Below are 16,579 nucleotides of genomic sequence, written 5' to 3'. Positions count from 1 at the left end.
TTGGTTTAGGCAGGACTGTACTAGACAGTCATGATATGGCCATGTTTTATAATATGTTTCCAGAGCGGCAACAACTCCAGGCATCACGGTCTCTTGAGAGAGCTGAACCTGTCTTTTATGAAGAAAGTAAGTGCATTCCCAGGAACCCTTGAAGACTGCCATTTGTGGCTCACCAGCCACAGCCATGCCGCATGGCCACCTACAACTGCAAGGGACCTGGGAAATATGTACCATTTCTTGCATAAATATGAAAAACAGGCACAGAAAAATGAAATTGAAATGCTAGTGGGTTACCAACAAGTGACTTCTTCCATTGTCAAATTTTATAATTTGAAGTAATATTGATTTGTGAACTGATCATTCCTTCACTGTCCATTGATGCTTACTAGCCTACAATCTATGACAATAAAAATTTCCCCCCAAAATTATGGAAGTAAAACAGTTAATAAAATTCTATCAAACAATTTCTCTCCCCCACCTCTCTCTCTCTCTCTCTCTCTCTCTCTCTCTCTCTCTCTCTCTCTCTCTCTCTCTCCCCCCCCCCCCTCTCTCTCTCTCTCTCGTGTGTGTGTGTGTGTAGATATGAAACATGTATATCGCCCTTTGGAAAGTCTTAAGGCACAGTTCCTGGGAACGTCACACGTGCCAATGCAGCTATTGCTCTGACAGGTAGACAGTATTTAGGAAATTACCTTTGTCTCCTCCAGGTTCAAACGGAAGGTTAGACATTTCCATTGAGTTCTAAGCTGACAAGGAAGCAAGGAGACGAACCTAAGACGGTCAGAACATGTGCAAATCACAGCTGAAACATTGGGAATTCCATTTTGATTTGTTTCTCCTGGAGCTAGAGAGGCCTAAATTCCCACATTCAAACAAGTTCCAAACGCATGGACTTGGCGGGTGCTAGAAGTCACATCCTGCCGAGAACTCACAAAAACCTGATAGGAAACAGTCAAGAAACGGCATCTGGGCTCAGGGCCCGAATGTGCTCTCTCCGGGCCTGCGCCCAAAGGGCTGCGGTGCAAGTGGCTCCGGGCGGGCGGCGGCGCAGGGACCCTGGGAGGCGCCCTAGCGTCGGGAGTGGGAGGAGGGAGCCCGGTCCAGGCGGAGCATCGCTCGTCGCCAAGGCAACCACGCAAGTCGCCAACAGCCGCAGGAGCGGGACAACGTGCACAGCGAGGGGACCCGGGGCTCAGCGCGGGCGGAGGACGGCGACGGCGGTGGGCCAGGCACCTGCCGGACCAACCCGTCCGGGGTCCCTGCGAAGCGCCGGAGCGCAGCGCCATGGACAAGCCGGTACTGTGCGCTCTGTCCCGGGTGGTCCCACCCCGGGCTCCCGTGCCCTGCAGCCCCCAGGGCGGGTGCGCAGCAGCTGGGCTGCTCCGTGGGGTCCCCTCGGTCCAGAATGGGTCGGGCTTCTTGTCTGGGATTCACCTTCAGGGCGTGACGGTTTGAGGAGTTTGCAGGGCTAGAATTGTTGGTCGCGGAGTTTTGCAGTTTTTATTTTATTTTTTTCATGTCATGTCCCTGGGCACCCACAAAAGTGCAAGAGTGTTGCCCTCAGTGGTCGGCAAACTCATGAGTCAGCAGAGCCAGATATCAACAGTGCAACGATTGAAATTTATTTTGAGAGCCAAAATTTTTAAACTTAAACTTCTTCCAACGGCACTTCTTCAAAATAGACTCTCCCAGGCCGTGGTATGTTGTGGAAGAGCCACACTCAAGGAGCCAAAAGAGCTGCAGTTTGCTGACCACAGTGTGGTTCGGCTCAGTGGATAGAGCCTGCGGACTGAAGGGTCCCAAGTTCGCTTCTGGTCAAGGGCACATGCCCGGGATGCTGTAGGAGGCAGCCAATTAGTGATTCTCTCTCATCACTGATGTTTCTACCACTCCTCCCTTCCTCTCTGAAATCAATATGTGTGTGTGTGTGTGTGTGTGTGTGTGTGTGTGTGTGTACGTAAAAGTGAGAGGACCTTTCTGTTCGGCTTGCTGGTTGCCCTTCCTCTGGCTGCAGAGAGGCCCCTGAGGTCAGTGAGGTGGACCCGAGCAACCCATTGTCCTCTAGCGAGCATCAGAGAGATCCAGGTGGGGCGCAGGCTGCTTTTGTGTCAAGTTTGTTGGCCGTTTCTAGCTCTTGTTAGCCCTTGGGTTTGACAAAAGCAAATGTTTAGTTCCCTTGGAGAGAGGGAGAGGGATAGAGAGAGCCCCACGGGCAGTTTCCTTATCTTTTACATGTGCCTCCATGCACAACAGGCGAGAAACGCCTGGGAGCTTCTGAAAGCAGGGAAGTCAGCTTTCTCTTCATTTGGTTTTGCTCTCACTCTCTTCTTAAAAATGAATATCGTGGAATGAAAAAAAAAAAAATCCAGGTATTTGTTTCAGTATTTACCTTCAAGGGAAATTGTATATTGTATTTTTTTCACTTAGCGACACTAGTTATAGCTATATAACTATAGCTACAGTGATTATAGCAATCAATAAAGTATGCATGGTCAGGACTTAATAAAGGTAAATGTATATTTTGCTAAGAGCCATGTATATCGTTTGCATGAGTAATACTTCAACCTTTTCCCCATCTATCTGCATATTCATCTTGCTCAAAATCTGCTCTTTTATTTTTGTGAACATCTTGTTAAGGTAGACCCAATAATGTCTTATTTTCATATAATTTATTTCATAAGTACTTGGAATTTCCAACATGTCTATTTTATGTTGCATTAAGGCAATTCTCATTAGTTCTTCTTAGCCTTTTTAGTGTCTTCTCCCCATTTTTGTCAACGATGATAGTGACCGGGAATTACAGGTGGAGTTGCTACTTCTAATATCAGTAAGCCAGTGACAATTACTATGTCTTAATGTAAAACCCACATACTATATAACCCTACATACCTGTATCAAGTTTTTCCCTGTAAAGATGTAAAACATGGCTATTAACTTTATACCATGTTCTTATGTTTGTTAATTATGTTTGCTTTAAGATTTCAATACTATGTTCTTTTCTTGTTTAAAAAAATTTTTAAATTTATTTTGGAGAGGAAGGGAGAGGGAGAGAGAAACATCAGCAATGAGAGAGAATCATTGATCAGCTGCTTCCTGCATGCTCGATACTGGGGATTGAGCCCACAACCCAGGTATGTGCCCTAATTGAGAATTGAAACGGGACCTTCTGGTTCATGGTCAATGTTCCACCACTGAGCCATGTCAGCTGGGCTATACTCTCTCTCTCTCTCTCTTTTTTTTTTTTTACTTTGCTCTTGGTCTGTTCAGGTTTAAGTTAAAGAACTTAAAATGATCAAATGTTTCTTGTTTAACTTCAGTAGGACATTAAATGTCTAGTGAATTTAATTGGTATGCCTCTTTTTACCTACAGAATTTGCAAACATAAAAATGCTGGGAACCAATTGCAGCATGTAATAATTACAAGAGTTTCACCAAAAGGTTGGTGAAGCTTGGGTGAGCCACATAGGTAGTTTAGGCTAAATGGCACTTCCCCCAAACTTGAAGATTGTTAGCTGCCAGGCAGCTCAGGGCATTTTATTGCCTCCTGTTGGCCAAACACCTGAACAGCTGTAGGCTATTCCCCAAACTGATAATGCTTCTGTATTCTACCCTTTGAAACTCTATCCTTTGAAGTGTATTATCTCCACCTTGCCTTAGGACAAATTGTATTGAATAAAAGCATGGGTCCTTGGTCAAGATAGGAGTCTTCTAGCTCCTTCAGCTGAAGATCCTCTGACCCACAATACCTTTCAAAATTATCTTTCATCCTTGGACTCCTCTTGAATCATCTATGCACAACCCCTTTTTCCAGAATGCTGAACCCTTTGTAAGGCTGGGAAAAGAACCCCGACATTATGATGCTGGAACGAGGGACACCAACATAAAAAAATAATTTAAGATAGTTTAATAGCATGGTAAAATGTTCACAATGATCATGAGAAAAATAGGTCACTAAAGTAATATTGTTCCAATTCAAAGAAAAGGTATGTAAATATATATAGAAAACAGAAGAAATAAAAGGACATAACATACACTAAAACATTGATACTGAGCGGATTTTTTCTTTAATGATTTTCCATAATGAATATATATATATGATAAATATATAAACAAAATATATTAACAATAAATTATAGACATATACATATAAATTTTGTAGTTACAAAAAATTATCCTATATAATAAGAGGCTAATATGCAAATTGTCCCCTTGGGCTTTCGACCAGCTGGGAGTTCCACTGCTTGCTATGATGTGTGTTGACCACCAGGGGGCGGTGCAGAATGAAGGAAGGGCCTGGCTGGTAGCTGGAAGGCCCCCATCGGCCCTCATTGCCTGCTAGGTCTAGGGACTCTACCTGTGCACGAATTTTGTGCACTGGGCCTTTAGTAAAGAATAACATCCCCTAAACTTTTACACAACTTTCTTTTCCCAAGAAAAACCTAGCACCCTTTGGTAAATATTTTCTGGTGTGTGTGTGTGTGTGTGTGTGTGTGTGTGTGTGTGTGTGTTTTGTGTGCATTGGGTCACATCTTTATAAACTCTACTGTACAAGTCATGTGTCTCCCAGCTAAGTGACAAGCCCTATTTTACATAAATTGGGAACAGAAGGAGGGGAATGGGCGTGCCCAGCTCAGGGTGAAGAGCAGCAAGAATGAAAGTATGTTTGCCATACAGCATCATCTTCCTAATCCTCGCCAACGACAGTTAATTTCCCTAATCCCAGGCTGATGTGAAAAGGATTTTAGCAGCCATATAATTTACCATCAATGCTGCAAATATGCACTTCTGCTGTTACATTATTTAAGAAAAAAACAAAACAAATACTGAAGCACACAGATCATTGCATCTGGGAGCTGAGACCTATGCAGAACTCGAAATTCCCCAGGGAAGTCCGAGGACCCTGTTTTTCTCCTGGGTCTGAGGCCAGTGTCAGCATTAGAAAACGGCTGCTCTGAGAGGGGATATTTCGAGGAACTGGTTCCCGCTGCACAGGAAACTTTAGAAGAATGTTTACCTGTTACATTTTCTCCTTTAGTCATGCTAAGCTCTTCTCTGGCACTGAGCACCTTGGCTGTTTGTTTATACCTCTCTGCTGTTTGCTTTTGGCTTTACTTTCTGTAGCCTCACTTTTAGCAAACAGCCAAAAAAAAAAAAAAAATGTGGAACAACTGCTCACGCATTACTTTGCTTATGAATAAAAACTCAGCAGTAGACCCGGGATATTTTGAGTCCATTTGGAGGAAGCCCGTTATTGTGCCGATCCAAGGTGGGGCAATAGAATCTCATGATCAGATTCCCATGGGCCAACATTTCCGCTTCTGGGCAGGTAATATGGAGAGTCAGAATGTCTTCCTTTTTGGAAGCAGCCTCTAGGGTGGACAGCAGGGCTCGGCTGTGGATGTGGGAAAAGCCCTCTGTGTCCACTCCTGTGGGAGTGGCTGTGGGCCTCCTTGGAATGCTTGGACACTGGAGAAAATCAAAGATCTTACTCTTGGAGGTCTAAGCTTTGTGTGGGCCACTTCTGAACCTTGTCTAGTTGCTTTGGGGAGAAGGTTCGCTGCATTGGTGTCCTGAAATGTCCATGTGATTGTTCATTACAGTAAAACAAAGAGAGGCACCGCCAAGGAAACAATCCTCGCTGACTCTGTTCCCTTAAAAAGGGCTGCCTAAGTGTCAGGACCTGGGTTGGGGACTGGGGAGACATCAGGGAACAAACAGATGGGGTCCTTGCGCATGTGTACAGCTGACAGCCGTGGGGGCGACAGCTGTGGACAGGGCCTCTGAAGGGTCCAGCAGAGGCCAGTGAGCTCAGAGGTGGGCAGCGCCCTCCAGCTAGAAGGGATAATCCCTCTGAGGACCAGAGGCCGTGGCCTATGTGGAAAGGAGGCCGGTGTGGAAGGAGGCAGAAGGTGATGCTACAGTGGTAGCTGAGGATTGTAGCTGACGATAAAAGGCCTTCCGTAAGCTCACAGCACTTGTAATTTAGCAATAAAGACATCAATATGTCCAACAAGGCAGGTTTTGATAAATATCATAGCAGGAGTGCTTATTATGTGTTATAAGCTGTTGTGTCCTCTCAAACTTTATATGTTGAAATCCTAACTCTCAGTACCTTGGAATATGATTGTTTCTGGAGGAAGAACCTTTACAAAGGTAATTAAGGTCAAATGAGGTCAAACATGTGGGTCCTAATCCAATATGATCCACATTCTTATCACAGAGGAGATTAGGACTCAGAGACTGAGAGACCCAGGGTGACCATATGAGGACACAGAGGAGGTGGGCATCCACATGCTAAGGAGAGACCTCAGAGGAAACCGAGCCCGCTGACACCTTGATCTTGGACTTGTAGCACTGTGGGAAAATATGCCTGTTGTAGCCTGGTGAGGTAGGTGCTGGCGTGATCTCTGTCTCATAGATGAGAAAACTAAGGCTGAAAGGTAACCATCGTGTTGGGAAGACAAGCATGCCAAACACTGCTGTTGAAAATCCTACATAAATTAACATGGAAAAGGACTTGGCACAAAATGCATGCGATTGTCATGGCACAAGCAGCCCAGAGGGTGTCCATGTGGGGCAAACCTCACACTGGTCTCCAGCAGCCACTCAAGCCCGGACTGGTGACAAGCTTGTGCCTGGGAGTTCCTGGGACGTGGTCAGTCTGCCCACACTGATCCAGGTTGGCTGCCACTCAAGTGTGATGGGCAGATGCTGCTGAAGATGGTTTGTGGCACTGAACCTGTGAGCTGTTCCAAGTGAACGTGAGGTGTGAACAGTTAGCACACAGATAGAAGAAAGGTTGTAGGCACCTGTGAGAATGGCAGCAGACAGGCCAAGTAGGCAGTCTTGGGGCAAAGAGGCAGAGCCTGGTGAGACAGAGGTCCCTCCTGTCCATCCAGGTTATGATTCCGTCTAAGCCAGTGGTCGGCAAACGCATTAGTCAACAGAGCCAAATATCAACAGTACAACGATGGAGATTTCTTTTGAGAGCCGACAACCAACTTCTGAGCATGGGCCACAGAGTTTCTGTATGTGCACGCCCACATGTGGTGTTTTGTGGAAGAAACACACTCAAGAGGCCAAAGAGCCGCACGTGGCTCGCAAGGCGCAGTTTGCCGACCACTGGGTCTAAGCATTTAAGCAGGGAAGACTCTCAGACCAATGGCAGCTCCTAGAAGTAGTAATGATGAAGACTATGGACACTAGAACAGAGCAACGATTTTCAACCTCTTTCATCCCCTGGCACACATAAACTAATTACTAAAATTCTGCCACACACCAAAAATATTACACTTTTTTGCTGATCTGACAAAAGATAGGTAAAATTTTGATTCATTCACAGCTGTTATTATTGTGTTGACTGTTGTCATTTTTTTTTTTATTTGAAGAAAAGAGGTCAGTGCCCCCAACTAAATAGTCAGATATTGCACGTTTTAAAATTCTTGCGGCACGCTGGTTGAAAAATCGCTGGAATAGAGTAACCTTATTTTCCGTGTCATAGCAGGCTTTGGTTATGTGTAGTCATGCTTTTCAAACATTTATTGAGGATGATCAATAGTGTTCATTTTATTTATGCCCTTAAGCTCAGAGGGGAAATAACCTCTGTGTATGTCTGGTCCAGTGTTGAGAATATTAGGCAATTAAAAATGTTTATTAACAAAATGGACTTTTCACAAGACTAAATTCTTTGTCAACCACATTTTGTTACTGGTGGTTGATAACAGAGTGGGTGGGATATTTTATTTTCTTTTGCTGAGAAAATTAATCTCGAAAGCCCTGGGCATTCAGTACGCTTTTACCAGGCTTGTGTATACCTGGGAACTTAAAAATGGGAAATCCACTCCTAGTCACTTCATTTACCTTTAAAGTATGCTCCACCTGCTTCAAGAGAAAATGCAGAGTAACTTGTTTCTGAAGGTGCTGCATTTGCCTCATGATTACAGTGGCTTCTTAGCTCTGGGTCCTAATTTATCTTTGTCAGAATCCCAGAGTCTCTACTTTAAAGTAAGCACGCGTAGACGGGCCACTGTGAAGAAAGAAAGTGGGGATCCATTGGTTGTTCATTGAGGCTGTTAGTCACCCCAGATATTTGTGACTTCATTGCCCTTTCATTGGCTGGAAGGATGCTAACGAAGAGCAGGAATATATTGCCACTTCTCGAAAGAGAGCTGTGGTACTTCTGGGATAATGAAGGCCTCTGAAGAAGTAACCGGGTCAGTGCCTCGTGGCCTCTGTCCTGACAGTTGCTGTAAGAGGGGAAGGCTGATAGAGTTCTACCTTGGGAGATTTATTTATTAAAAAAAAAAATAAAAAAAAAATATATATATATAATACACACACACACACATATTATATGTGTGTGTATATATGTGTGTGTGTGTGTGTGTGTGTGTGTGTATATATATATATATATATATTCTTTTTTTTTTTTTACAGAGAGGAAGGGAGAGAGATAGAGAGTTAGAAACATCGATGAGAGAGAAATATTGATCAGCTGCCTCCTGCATACCCCTACTGGGGATGTGCCCGCAACCAAGGTACATGCCCTTGACTGGAATCGAACCCGGGACCCTTCAGTCCCAGGCCGATGCTCTATCCACTGAGCCAAACCGGTTTTAATAAGACTTGGTAAATGTGTGCAAATATATGCCCAGTGAACTAACATTTGAAACCTCATTATAAAGGTTTTAAAAGAGCTAATGTATTCTTACCTTCTTGTTCACCTTTTAGTATTGGGAAATAACATTAGATGTGCATGGAATACCAATAACTTAGCAGTTCTTCATGAAATCTATTACATAAGTACAGCTCCATTACCAGGGAATCCCCTGATTTAAGATCTATTCTTGCAGTGGAATTTCTGAAAATGAGTCTTTTTACAGTCCCCATTTTTATAGATGAAAAAAGTCAAGTGTTTCGGCCACTGGCGCCAAAGGGAACTAAAACAGGGCCCAGCACATCACTGGTGAATGCATGAATATAAAGAAATCAGGTTAAAATGTGTATGCGTTTTGGGCAAAGGCTAGAGAGCAAAGATGTGGTGCAGGTGATCTTTCAAAGCCCTGATACAAAGATTCCGAACAGAGACCCCGGGCTTGGTTTCATTCTCAACTCTCTGTCCTTCTCCGAATTCCCTAACGCTGCTTTGTGGCTAACCTAGAATACGTGGTCTTTTTGGGTGTGGTCTGAGCAGGTGGTGGGATTAGTATGCTTATGAGGGAGAGGATGAGGGTGATTAGTCATCTCAGGCAGAATGCAGGAGTTTTGAAGAATCCCTAGCAGTTCCAAGCTGCTCTGCTCTTCCTCTTCTTGTAGCTCAAGTGTCAGCTGTCCCCCTCCACCCCCCCCTACTCCCCACAAGCCTTTTGTGGTGGCTCACCAGACAAACTTGCGTGCTGTGGAATAGAGAGCTCCTTTCACAAGACTTGGCATCCACAGTGACACGAACAATATTATTTTAAAACAATTTAATCCCTGACTATTTATAAAATACTGGTTTCCTGGAAGGTGAGCAAGTGGGTGAGCTGAATGGGCAATGTGGGCGTTTATCCTACTTGTATTACTGCATTTATAATAAGAGACTATCCAACATTTTAGATTTAGAGATTTCTTAAATTCTCAGCTTATTGCAAGTAAATTTCAGTTTGCTAAAGTAGCAAATTCTTATCAAGCTAAGAACAGTGAACTCTGTGAATAAGTCAACGATGGTGAAAGTGCACCACCTAGTGGCTGCTTGAGGACATGGCTTCTGGAATTTGGCCTCTTGGTTGTGGTTTCCATGTGACAGCTTTATGTGCCCATTTTCCTCCGGGCAGAAGTGGTCATTGTTTGAGGAGTCCAACTAAACTTCTTACTAACTTCTCTCACGTTTGGTGAGGAGTGAGGATTAAGCTTAGTTTATTTGATACCAGGATCTTACTTTCATTCTCTGGTGGAGCAATGTGGCGGAGGGATGTACTAAGTAACTTGGTGTGATTGACTTCCAGGGGATCAATTGCTTTCTGTCTATGTTTCAGTTATCATAATACTAGAGGCCCGGTGCACGAACTTCATGTGCAGGTATGGTCCCTAGGCCTGGCCTGTGATCAGGGCCAAGTTCCCTGGTAGCTGGCCCCACCCCCTGACACCACTCACCCCCAGTTCCCTGTTCACCATCCAGCAATTGGAGCCTGCTGGCCAGGGGCGGGTGTGGGGGAAGGAACTGAGAGGTTGGTTGTTTCTGCCTGCTCTCTGGCCCTGCCCCCACTGCAGGTTGCCCTCTGTGTGTGGGGTGACTGGCAGGCCGGGAGTGTTGGCCTGGTGATGGGAGCCGGGGAAAGGGACTGAGAGGTGGTCAGTGTGCCTCATAGTGACTGGTGGAGGTCGTTCTGGTCATTCCACTGTTAGGGTCAATTTTGCATATTACCCTTTTATTATAAAGGGTCCTATTGTTCTTTCAGTTACTAGAAAGACAACTAGCCAGGGATTTTTCATCTCTGCCCTCAGGGAGGGGGTCCATCAGTCCAGCCTGTACCCTCTTGCAGTCTGGGAGCTCTCAGGGGGATGTCCTACTACCACCTTAGGCCCGCTGCCTGCTGTGGGGAGCAGGCCTAAGCCGGCAGTCGGACATCCTTAGTGCTGCTGGGGAGGCGGGAGAGGCTCCCACCACTGCCACTGTGCTCGCCAGCTGTGGGCCCAGCTTCTGGCTGAGCGGTGCTCCCCTGTGGGAGCACACTGACCACCAGGGGCAGCTCCTGTGTTGAGTATCTGTCCCTGAGTTGAGTGTCAGCTCCTGAGTTTACCCTAGCTCCCCTTGAAATCAACATCTTGGAAGGTGTTCCCTAAAAAACATCACTAGGCATGGGTTTGTGTAACCAGTTTATCAGGAGTGCACTTGCTTCCAGGGAAGCAAGAGTGTGGGAAAAGCAGCAGGAAGGAGCACACACGAAGGGGGTGTTGCTTAGCTGGCCTAGTCCAGGAAGCAGTGGGTGGGGCTGTCTGCCGCGAAGCCACGTGAAGCACAAGTCCGGGAGAGGGAAGGGAGGGAGAACTGATCTCGGGCTCCACTTTCCCGCCACGAATGTTTGCTTCATTGACATTACCTCCCTCTTCCCTCCCCTGCCGCTCTTCAGGTTGTGTGTCGTGGGTGACAAATAGGTTCCAGGTTTCTGCAGGTGCGAGGCCTGCAGTGTGTGGGGCTGTGCGTATGAGAGTTGGACACGCATGACAGCTGGGGTGGAACAAGGGGTCCAGGGCCCAGGGACAGGTGAGGCTGAGAGATGAGGGGTGGTTCCCACAGTGTGGGACTCGGCAGCCTTGCTTAGTGTGGTCACCCCAGATTCCACTCACAGGAGCCTATCCGGGACCTAAATATTGGTTATGGATTTGATATGTTTTCTGTGTTAAATGCTTCCTGTTGGATCCCATGCCCTGAGAATAGTATATCATATGCGGGTTAGGATTCTGTGGTTGCAAGAAATCTACACCATCTAAAGCAGATGAAAGGAACGGGGCAGGACTAGGCAGGGTTGTTTCGGAGACTCACAGGGTGGTGGTGGTGGTGATGTTGGGCTGCAAAAGGGGGAAGAGCCAGGGCTGGCAAGACACCCCGACTCTCATCTCTGTACATGTGGGTGTTGGCCTCATTCTTGTCCCCCTGTTTCTGAAGACTGACGTGATTGTGTCCACTGTCTGCCTGTAAGCCAGAGCCCAGCCCTGGCTTCTGAGCTTCTGTGGTCACGGCCCCCTCTGCTGGACAGCAGTGGCATTGGAGGCTGGTGTCACAGGAGCCCTGACATACCTGTGCTTGACGGAAGTTATTTTTATGCTGCAGGGAACGTGGCAAGCTCTTTTGGGAAAAGTGTAGAAAATGGTTTTGGCATCATTCTGAAGTAAGTGCTATTTAAATGATTGGAGTGGGGGGGATAGTGGTGATAATTTTCATATGAATGGAAGGCAACTACATTATAGTTACTTCACTATTTAGTTATGCACACTACACAAATGAGAACGTTATAAACATAGTATGCGATGAACAACTTTTATTTTGCATCTTATGTGGATTGAGAGATTAAAAATGGCATCCATAAGAATCTAATCTAATGTTGAACCTATTATGCAAATTAAATTTTTTTTTTTAGGTCTCAAGGTTTTTGTCAAATGTCAGGTGAAGGGTTACATTTTTCTTATAAGATTGGTTTTCCCAATGTCAGATTTCTTGGAAAACATAACTCAATGATAGATTAAGATACACACACACACACACACACACACACACACAACTTTGCAACATGAAAAAAAACAAAAGCAGCGAATTGCCTCTTAGCTGTAATTTTGAATTCTCGGGAGGGGCCTCTCCAGCTTGGTCAGGTGTTGACAAGATGGAGGGCTGGGCCATTCTGCAGTGACACCCAGTGGCCCGGAGGCAGTTGAGCGAGGTAACCAGGATGGAGGGGGTGTACTGTGTTTTGGGGGTTGGGGGGTGTCTGGCACATGGACTGATATGTGATTTTCCATCCCTGGGTTCTGTCCTGCTCCGAAGGCACACATGTACCCTTCCTGACACTCATTCCATAATGAATGCACTGTCCTCCCCACAGCTCGCCCTCCCCCACTCAGGAGACAACCTGAAACGTGTCCAGCTATGTCACTTCACCCAGTGGTGATGTCTCCATGTCCTGGGGGAGGTCACTACTTACATGTTGTGACCTAGACCAGCAAGTGTCTGCAGCTGGGACCAAGTGCTAAGTTATTAGTCATCCTCAAAACAACAGACACAAGGTCCTGGAGGCGGGAGGTGTGGGATGAGGCCCTGAAATGGAAATGCTCGTTCCAGTAACAATGGGAAGAGCAGAAGCCCCAATGAAACCATTGTGGACTGGTTTCTGGTGCAGAGTGTAGGCCACTGTGCACAGGGGAGTGAGAGGAATGGTGGGTGTGGGATCCTATGGCCTCCTGTTGATGCCTGGCTAATGCATTGAGCTCCTCCCACTTGGCCTGTTCGCCTCATTTCCCCCATCCCCTCCCCAGCTCTGCCCACAGGAGGCACTCCCTCCTTCAGGGCTCTTCTGGGAATGTCCTCTTGGGGATAGGGGTCAAATGCTGTGCAGCCTTCACAGGAGAGTTATCTTCCTATGGCTGTTGTAACCGCAAGCCTAGTGGCTAACAACAACACAGATTTACTACCCAGCAGCTCTGTGGGTCAGAGGTCAGACACAGGTCTCTCTGGGCTGAAAGCGAGGCATCAGCAGGGCTGCATTCTTTTCTGGTGGCAGGGAGAGCCAGCTGCTAGGGCACCTGCCTAATGGCTCATGCTCCTCTGGTGGCTAGAGGCCAGAGATGCTGATAAGTATTCTATCATGCAAAAATGACCAAGCCCCAGCTATACATGTGCCAAGATCGAGGAGCCCTGCTCTAAGACCATCCATCTCGAAGTGGGCAGTGGTGGGACAGGGGCGTTGAAAGGGTTTGTGGAAGAGATCACCACCTGCACCTTTCACAACTAGGATGGCAGCACTGCTTTCTGTTTTTATAGGGAGAGAGTGTTTCAGGAGAATCCATACCTGGCACAATGGAAGGTTCTGTTATTTATCCAGGACACCTGTTCTGATTACACATTGTGGAAGCGATCCCTGGGTGAGCTCATGTGTCCACTGGGGCACAGGATGAATTGATGCATCTACTGGGTCACTGTGATATAAGCTTGAAGTCACACACCATTTATTACAAGCCCCATACTCCCCCACTTTGTGGCCCACAATGGCATGCTGTGTTGGCTCAGAGCTGGGCTCCCTAATTTCCAAAGGTTTAGAACTCTCCTTTCCCCTGTGCTGTTACCCTCCTCAGTGGCTGCCACCATTCAGTTCTGCATTCTTCATGCTCCCCGTAATCATCCATTGCAGAGGACCTTGGGGCTTCTAAAGCCATGGCCTTCAATGTCACTTCATTCTACACAACTACAAGTGACAATTTAAGTCACCAATTTGCCAATTCGAGAGTGACTGTTAGTGCCCCAGTGTCTGAAAGCAATTGGATCTGCACAGCCTTCAGACCTAAGCAAGTCAGGCAGCCAAGCTCACATTGCACATTCCCTTGAGGAGCCGTTTCCTGAATTTCATGTCTGCTGTTCTCAGTTATAGATCTGAATATGCCCTATGGCTGGATCCAGAGCAAATGAATTATCCAAGGGGTACGGGCATGGCACGGAATCACTGGGCGTTCTGAGTAAGTGGTGGGCTGAGCTGCTACCAGCACAACGCAGAACTGAGGGAAATGTTGCCTCTGGGGTCAGTGAGCTGCTCTCCGGTCTCTGGCTCCAGGACCACATCACCTCTGCCCTGACTTGCAGAATGGCTATCTCACACCCTACCTCTTGCTTGCACACTTAGTTCTGATTCAGTTTTGCGCAAGTTCATGTGATTAGGACAACCTAAATTACATATGGAGCCCTAGCTATAAGAGAGCTGCAAAGGCACCCGGGAAATGTAGCTTTTAGCTTTCAAGTTACTAAAATACAAACAAAACAAAACAATCAAACAAACACAACAACTGGAAATGGACGGGCATGGATGTTGGATGAGCGAATCTTCCATATCCACTGCAGGATGCGAAGTGGAATGTTATGTAAGGCTGGAATTTAGCAGGTAGGTTCTGGCAGAGCTATGCTCATGCTCACTGTTGAAAGGTCAGGGACCTCTGTTCATTGGGTAAGTGAGCCCTGCCTCAGAACCCTTCAGGGCCCTGTTGTTGCTCACTTGGAATCCTCAACAGTCTCCATTATCTAGCAATTTAAGGTCTAATGACTGGCACAGAGCTATGGGCTGGGATCTGTTCTTTTTGTTGATGTCCAGGTTCATCAGTGCCCCCAAGTTTTTGCCTCTTGGAAGCCTGCTATTCCTCCCCTCCCTCAGGGTACACAGAAGGTCAGTCTGTGCCATACCAATACTCCCCCAGAAGGCTGACCTGGGTCCTCCTGCCTCCTAACAGTCTGAAAAGACTTCCATGGGTTCTGGGCCATCCACATGCCTCTGCTTGCCAGGTGGGCTCAGAGGTGGTGGGAAAATAGTGGTGGTAGAACTGGTACCCCGGTGGGTAAAATAAATGCCTGGTGCCTATCTGGGCCCATGAAGCAGTGGCTGTGCACTCCTGTAGCCACTGGACTTTAGACATTGACTAAAAGAAAGTGAGGAAAAGAGGGCCAGTATTGATGGAGAACACCCAGGCACCAATCTGGGGTTTCAGCCTCCCTGGGCATGTTGGGTAATTCTGAAGCAGAAGAGAGATCCTAGGATGCATGGAACTTGTGGATATGGTTTTGGGCCAGGGAAAGTGACTTTTCTACCATCCCTGTTGAACTTGACCTACATTCAATGGGGCAGGTTCCTTAAAACAAGTTTAAAATGCATTAACATTTTCTGTGTTCTAATAAATGATTAATTTTGTTAACTATCTATAGCCTAAATAATAAAAGAATGACATGACTGAGGAGTATAAGGTTTAACATGTTTCTGTTAAAACATCTTATCTGAACATCCTTTTGTTACAGTTTTTCCTTTAAGGTTGCCTGTATTTCTAACAAGTTTTCTTATTTTATTTTAATACTATTTTTTTTGGCATATAGCTCCTGGATATTCAAAGTGGATTATACCTTTTATAAAAATAAAATTCTTGTCTTGGTCCAAATCTTTAAAACTTTTGTATTTAATTCTACTTTATATGATAGTAATATTGAAGTAGCTATTTATTTTCTCTATGTGTCCTATGTTTTTATCCAGTCTTAAAAAGAACAATTACAAATCAATAGAAAGAAAATTACCAGGAGAAAAATAGGAAGGGACCAGAACAAGCAATTCACAGAAGTAACCCCCCCCCAATATCCAATGAATATTTTAAGAATGTTCAGCTTTATGATTGCCAAATCCTTGACAATTACACTAGTAACACGGTACCAGTGACTTACCATTCTCATGTCACATAGGCAAAGATGAAACACAGTTAAAAAGTTTTTCATGGGAATCAAAGGGTATAATTTTTAAGGAATGATGTTTTCTAATAACTTATTGACATAAATAAACATCTATACAAGGATTTGTGCACAGAAATATTGATTGTAGTATTGTTTATCATAGTAAAAATTTGGAACCAGTCTAACAGAATAAAAAGTGTTGGCTAAATAAATTAAAGCCTACCTAATCAATATGCTATTAATAGTGCTCAGAGTGTGGTGATAATTTATTTTTTGTTTTCCACAATATATGTGTATTATTTTTATACTAATAAAAATATATTGAAATGTTAGTATCAGAATTGTACAAAAGAATGGGGAAGCCCACAAGAATGTCAACTTAAAAACATTTTTAATAAAAATGAAGCTAGCTATTAATTTTATTTTAAAAAAGGATTGTTTAAAAGAGGTAAAGGACTTTAGAGTAGAGGAAGATATTTTATTACCTTTTATATAAGAGGAATGATCAAAGTCATTCAAAGTGAATTCACTATGTAACTGTGAATTGTGATCACTATCTGGGTATATTTGATATTGTGATATTGTGATCACTATCTGGGTATGTTTGCATGTTTTTCTTCTTTAGAGATTGTTATT

The 16,579-nt window shown here is 45.2% G+C and overlaps 1 protein-coding gene across 1 annotated transcript in view; it reads left to right on the top strand.

Annotated features, from left to right (window-relative positions):
* Positions 1-1,140: 1,140 nt before the first annotated feature.
* The window catches only part of DNAH5 (dynein axonemal heavy chain 5), a 193,852-nt gene continuing 178,413 nt past the window's right edge, over positions 1,141-16,579 (top strand). Inside the window, exon 1 of the mRNA XM_045571576.1 lies at positions 1,141-1,296. Within this exon, the coding sequence (XP_045427532.1) occupies positions 1,285-1,296 (12 nt within the window). The 5' untranslated portion in view covers positions 1,141-1,284. The remainder of the gene's footprint in view (positions 1,297-16,579) is intronic.

This window comes from Pipistrellus kuhlii, unplaced genomic scaffold (assembly GCF_014108245.1).
Source record: "Pipistrellus kuhlii isolate mPipKuh1 unplaced genomic scaffold, mPipKuh1.p scaffold_m20_p_4, whole genome shotgun sequence".
NCBI lineage: Eukaryota > Metazoa > Chordata > Mammalia > Chiroptera > Vespertilionidae > Pipistrellus > Pipistrellus kuhlii.
Note: the sequence above shows the minus strand (reverse complement) of the source record. Positions and strands in the feature narration are given on the sequence as shown.